The sequence below is a fragment of the Aquarana catesbeiana genome, linkage group LG04 (assembly GCF_042186555.1).
Source record: "Aquarana catesbeiana isolate 2022-GZ linkage group LG04, ASM4218655v1, whole genome shotgun sequence".
Lineage (NCBI taxonomy): Eukaryota > Metazoa > Chordata > Amphibia > Anura > Ranidae > Aquarana > Aquarana catesbeiana.
In genome coordinates, this window is record NC_133327.1 from 29,664,244 (window position 1) to 29,671,005 (window position 6,762).

The window sequence follows — 6,762 nt, forward strand, 5'->3', positions numbered from 1 at the left end:
GATTGTTGACGATTGTGATCTCATTTAGATTGAATTATATTTAAAGTCTGTTTTGGTGGCTCCTGACAAAGAGGACAATGTCCAGAAAACACGTTGAGCCGTAAAGACTAATATATGCGACTGATTCACCAATGTTGGATTTCTTCACATTTTGTATGTTACCATGATGTACCAAAAATTGTTGTGCAATACTAGTTTATACTTATGAGTATATTTTTCAACAAAACAAAAAGGAACAAATAAAATTTTAACTGTAAAATGTAAGCTGTGACTAAATCCACAACAGTAAAATCAGTCTGTATATGCAGTAAAGCATGCTTGCTATACTCACTGTGGAACCTAAGGGGTTAATCCTCTGCATTGTGTTAAAAGGCTGTTTGAACCTGTATGCACAGATCCTCCCCTCCCTGTACTGTCCCCCTGGACAAGTCTGAATAAGACAGAGCCTTTGGAGTCAGGCTGCACATGCTCAGTTTGGTGTGTATTGCTGGAGAGGTTTTTTTTTTCTTGGGAGCATGCATGCGTCAGCACAGGGCCAATCAGCGCTGCCCAGACAGAGGGTCAGGAGCCCTGCATCCTGATAGTGCAGTATGAAAACTCCTCCTACAAGCTTCACTAGGAACTGATAGAAATCACAAGACTGCTATATACTGCTGATGAGAAAAGGTATTTAGCAATTTATGTTTACTAAAATATTTGCATTTCCGTGTTCTGTGTACTGTGGGAGACCAGATATAGTGAATGCAGTGGCCTGGGTTTAGTAAGACTTTAAAAGTCCCATGCCATACCATAGTGTAATATTGTTGTTAGTTTCATTTAGAGATTTGGCATTTAAACTTCTCATAATTTGACTGTGTTGCACAACACTGTATGAACTCCCTGCAGTCCACATAGACATCCATTCTGCTCTAAAAATTCATCCAGGGGGGCAACTATAATACAATTATATATAGCGGCGGCTGGTGGATCCCTACCCCCCAGTTGGTCATCGACCCTGCACTTACCCCATCTAGGTCGCGGGCATCGCTTCTTCTGGGTGGAGGACGGAGGCTTCCCCTGCATCTCCTCCTCCACAGCTTCACTGCAGCTTCCGCCGTGCTCTGCTCCCCGAGCCCACCCTTTTTTGAAGCCAATTAGAGCCTCAGGCTTGCCTTCTAAAAAAGAAAAACCCCATTGGAATTCATGCGTCCGGCACCCTGCATGTAGATTAGGGGCCAGGCGCACGGATTAAGGGGGTGGCGCTCCTGCACCCCATAAGGACAGGCCGTCACTGCTCTGGCCATGTAATGCCTTGTAATTCATTATAATCTATTGTTTCTCAACTGCAAAATAATCAGTTTCTCTTAAAAAGGTATTTTATACCTAAAATACTAAGTTACAGTGCCTTGAAAAAGTATTCACACCCCTTTTTTCCACATTTTGTGATGTTACAACCAAAATTGTAAATAAATTTGATTGTGATTTTATGTGATAGACCAACTCAAAGTGGCACATAATTGTGAAGTGGAAGGAAAATGATAAATGGTTTTCAATTTTTTTTACAAATAAATATCTGAAACGTATGCATTTGTATTCTACCCCCTTTACTCTGATACCCCTAACTAAAATCTAGTGGAACCAATTGCCTTCAGAAGTCACCTAATTAGTAAATAGAGTCCACCTGTGTGTAATTTAATCTCAGTATAAATTCAGCTGTTCTTTGAAGCCCTCAGAGGTTTGTTAAAGAACCTTAGTGAACAAACAACATCATGAAGGCCAAGGAACACACCAGACAGGTCAGGGTTAAAGTTGTAGAGAGGATTAAAGCAGGGATAGGTTATAAAAAAAATATCCTAAGCTTTGAATATCTCACAGAGCACTGTTCAATCCATCGTCCAAAAATGGAAAGAGTATGGCACAACTGCAAACCTACCAAGACATGGTCATCCACCTAAACTGACAGGAGAGCATTAATCAGAGAAGAAGCCAAGAGGCCCATGGTAACTCTGGAGGAGCTGCAGAAATCCACAGCTCAGGTTGAAGAATGTGTCCACAGGACAACTATTAGTCGTACACTCCGCAAATCTGGCCTTTATGGAAGAGTGACAAAAAGAAAGCCATTGTTGACAGAAAGCCATAAGAAGTCCCGTTTGCAGTTTGCGAGAAGCCATGTGGGGGACACAGCAAACATGTGGAAAAAGGTGCTCTGGTCATGAGACCAAAATTTAACTTTTTGGCCTAAACGCAAAACGCTATGTATGGTGGAAAACTAACACTGCACATCAACCTGAACACACCATCCACACCGTGAAACATGGTGGTGGCAGCATCATGTTGTGGGGATGCTTTTCTTCAGCAGTGACAGGGAAGCTGTTTAGAGTTGATGAGACGATGGATGGAGCCAAATACAGGGCAATCTAAGAAAACCAGTTAGAGTCTGCAAAATACAATTGAGTGAAATAGTATTTGCCCCATTCCTGATTTTTCAATTGTTTGCATATTTGTCACACTTAAATGATTCAGATCATCAAAAAAATTTATTATCACACATAGATAACCCAAGTAAATACAAAATGCAGTTTTTAAATGATAATTTAATTTATTAAGGGAAAAGCTGTCCAAACCTGCCTGGCCCTATGTGAAAAAGTAATTCACCCCTCCTTGCTAAATCATGAATGAACTGTAATTAATCAATTTTCTTGGAAAGCTGAGTTAAATTTCACTTGCCACACCCAGGCCTGATTACTGCCAGACCTGTAGAATCAAGAAATCTCTTCAATAGAAGCTGTCTGACAAAGTGAAACGCACTAAAAGATTAAAAAAAAGCAACACATCATGCCGCAATCTAAGGAAATGTAAGAACAGATGAGAAACAAAGTGGTTGACATGTATCAGTCTGGAAAGGGTTACAAAGCCATTTCTAAGGCTTTGGGACTCTAGCCAACCATGGCGAGAGCCATTATCCACACATGGAGAAAACTTGGAACAGTGGTGAACCTTCCCATGAGTGGCTGGCCAACCAAAATTACTCCAAGAGCACAACAACGACTCATCCAGGAGGTCATAAAAGAACCCAGAACAACATCTAAAGAACTGCAGGTCTCACTTGCCTCAGGTGAGGTCAGTGTTCATGATTTAACAATAAGAAAGAGACTGGGCAAAAATAGTGTCCATGGGAGAGTTCCAAGGCCAGGGCCACTGGTGACCAAAATAGAACACACAGGCTCCTCTCACATTTGCCAAAATAATCTTGATTATCCCCAAGACTTTTGGGAAAATATTCTGTGGACCAATGAGACAAAAGTTGAATATTTTTGAAAGGTGTGCATCCTGTTACATCTGTTGTAAAACTAACACAGCATTTTATAAAAAGAACATCATACCAACAGTCACACATGGTGGTGGTAGTGTGATGGTCTGGGGCTGCTTTGCAGCTTCAGGACCAGGACGACTTACTGTCATTGAGGGAACTATGAATTCTGCGCTCTACCAGGAAATCCCGAAGGAGAATGTCCGACCATCAGTTCCAGACCTCAAGCAAAAGCACACTTGGGTTATGCAGAAGGACAGTGATCCAGGAAACACGCCAGCAAGTCCACCTCTGAATGGCTTGAAAACATTAAAATGAAGGTTTTGGAGTGGCTTAGTCAAGGTCTGGACTTAAATCCGATTGAGATGCTGTGGCATGACCATAAACAGGCCGTTCATGCTGGAAAACCCTACAATGTGGCTGAATGAAAATAATTCTGCAAAGAAGAGTCGACCAAAATTTCTCCACAGCGATGTGAAAGACTCATTATCAGTTATCGCAAATGCTTGATTGCAGTTATTGCCGCCAAGGGTGGCACAACCAGTTGTTAGGTTTAGGGGGCATTTACTTTTTCACATAGGACCAGGCAGGTTTGGACAGCTTTTTTCCCTTAATAAATTAAATCATCATTTAAAAACTGCATTTTGTATTTACTCGGGTTATCTTTGTGTAATATTAACATTTGTTTGATGATCTGAATAATTTAAGTGTGACAAATATGCAAAAAAATAAAAAATGGGGAAGGGGCAAATACTTGTTCACAGCACTGTACTTGGGACTGGGGCGGAGGTTCACCTTCCAGCCGGACATTGACCCTAAACATACAGCCAGAGCTACAATGGAATTGTTTAGATCAAAGCATATTCATGTGTTAGAATGGCCCAGTCAAAGTCCAGACCTAAATCCAATTGAGAATCTGTGGCAGGACTTGAACATTACTGTTCACAGAAGCTCTCCATCCAATCTGACAGAGCTGGAGGTATTTTGTTTAAAAGATTGGACAAAAATGTCACTATATAGATGTGCAAAGCTGGTAGAGACATACCCAAAAGACTTACAACTGTAATTGCAGTGAAAGGTGGTTCTACAAAGTATTGACTCGGGGGGGGCTGAATACAAATGCACGCCAAACTTTTCACATATTTATTGGTAAACAATTTTGAAAACTATTTACCATTTTCCTTCTACTTCACAATTATGTGCCACTTTGTGTTGGTCTATCACATAAAATCCCCCCCAAAAAATACATTTAGATTTTTGGTTGTAACATGACAAAAAAATGTGAAAATTTCAAGGGGTGTGAATACTTCTTCAAGGCACTGTAGATGTATTTTATATATTTATAGTGTATCCAGCAGCCCTCAAATTTTCCACTCGCCTGCTCGCATTTTACGAGTGGAAAATGAGGGCTGGCGAGGATGGGCTGCCTGGGAGCGGGGGGTGGGGGGGGTGGGGGCGAGTACCCCTGTTAGGCGGGATTAAATGGGAGCTCTTCTCTCAGTGATCGTGGAGGGGAAGAGTGAAGAGAGAACCGGCCGGATGATCAGAGCATGGGAACATCACTGTAACAGCTTTAATTTCAAATGCTGCGTGTTCCCCGCACTCGCTGTCACATACAGCCTGCCTCCTGGTCCCAGGACTTTAATAGACAGATCACCCATCCAATCCCGGGGCATGTGACATGTATCAAAGTTCCCCGGCCAGGAGGCAGGGTTGTATGTGACGGCGAGTGGCTGGAACACACAGCAATTGAAATGAAAGCTGTTCCAGTGATGTTCCTTGGCGCTTTGATCATCTGGCCAGCAGTCCTCTTCCTCGCCTCTCTTCCCCTTCACTTGTAGGCTGCATGGTGGGCACAGGCATGCTGCATTGGTGGGCACAGTTAGGCTGCATGGTGGACACAGGCATGCTGCATTGGTGGGCACAGGCAGGCTGCATTGGTGGGCATTGGCATGCTGCATTTGTGGGCATGCTGCATTGGTAGGCATGGGCATGCTGCATTGGTGGGCACGGGCAGGCTGCATTGGTGGACACGGGCAGGCTGCATTGATGGACACAGGCAGGCTGCATTGATGGACAAGGTGAAGCAGCATTGATGGACACAGGTGAAGCAGCATTGATGGACACAGGCAGGCTGCATTGATGGACACAGGTAGGCTGCATTGATGGACACAGGTGAAAAGCATTGATAGACACAGGTAGGCTGCAATGATGGGCACAGGTGAGGCTGCACTGATGGGCACAGATAAAATTGTTGTTAATATTTATTTTTATAACTTAATTCTGCATAAAACATTTAAGTGTCATTTCACAAGATAATTTATGAGGGCGTGTTTAGGGGTGGAATTAAGGGGGGGCAGGGTAGGGGTTGGGTGGGGCAACTGGTGGCGAGTAACCCTTGAGGCTGGCTTGTAGTTGTAGAACTTGAAATTTTGAGCCCTGGCATACAGTATATAGTAGGTCCTTATCCCACATTATAGATGATGCCACACAAATTAGGCCCAACATTCATGTTTGGACTTCAACATTAAAAATAGGTGATTAAAGAAAAAATGTATTTTTGGATACCTGAGGGAATTTTGGATTCCACTGAATTGCACTCTCATTAAATTGGAGTCTCAGTTCTCTCCCATCATGGTAAAAATATCCAACTGTAGTCATCGATAAAGATTTTTTAGGTCCAAAAATAATGTTTATTAGATCAAACTTTGATGAGACTTTTCCTTCATTAAACTGTATTTCCTCCCCTCCTCTGGTTGTAAAGCTTGCTGTCCTCAGATACCTGTTCATCTAGAAATATTAATGGATACAAATTTACATCTTCCGCTCATTTGCTCATATCTCCTCCCTTCTCCTCTCCACTCTTGTTCATTCAATTTGGTTCTTTACATTCTGTCTTTTTTGCTAAGGTTAGCCTGGTATATATATTCTACCCCAAAGACAAAATTAGCATTTAACTTATTTAACTTCCAGTCCAGAGTTCACCTTTAATTCTATTTTTATGTAAAAAATGGTGGGTCAATTTAATTTGAAAGTAAATGAAATGCATGTGATATGGATTTCAGGCTTGCATTTGTCAGACTTCATGGAAAGTAAAATGTTAAACAATATAAAAAAAGATGTATCTGTGTGCTGTGGTGGGGCGGCAGCTGACACAGATAAGTAATATACCCAATTTATAAATAATCTTAAGTAAGAAAAAGTGTGTAGCTCCAAAAGTAAATGAACAGCAATGAGATGAGACCACTGTGTTATAAATGGACAGCACATTGAAATAAAGTCCAAAAAAGTGTTAAAGAGAAAAAATGCTAAAGTAAAAAAAAAAAAAAAAATATATATATATATATATATATATATATATATATATATATATATATATATAATATTTTATAGGATTGCTATATTTGTCCCCTCAAAATAACTCAACACACAGCCATTAACCACTTTAAGACCGGGCCTATCTTTCAAGCTTG

At 41.3% G+C, this 6,762-nt stretch overlaps 1 protein-coding gene across 1 annotated transcript in view; it reads right to left on the minus strand.

Annotated features, from left to right (window-relative positions):
- Positions 1-5,950, minus strand: part of LOC141141142 (vomeronasal type-2 receptor 26-like) — a 64,266-nt gene extending 58,316 nt beyond the window's left edge. The window contains exon 1 of the mRNA XM_073628847.1: positions 5,858-5,950. Coding sequence (XP_073484948.1) covers positions 5,858-5,950 — 93 coding nt within the window. The remainder of the gene's footprint in view (positions 1-5,857) is intronic.
- Positions 5,951-6,762: the final 812 nt, after the last annotated feature.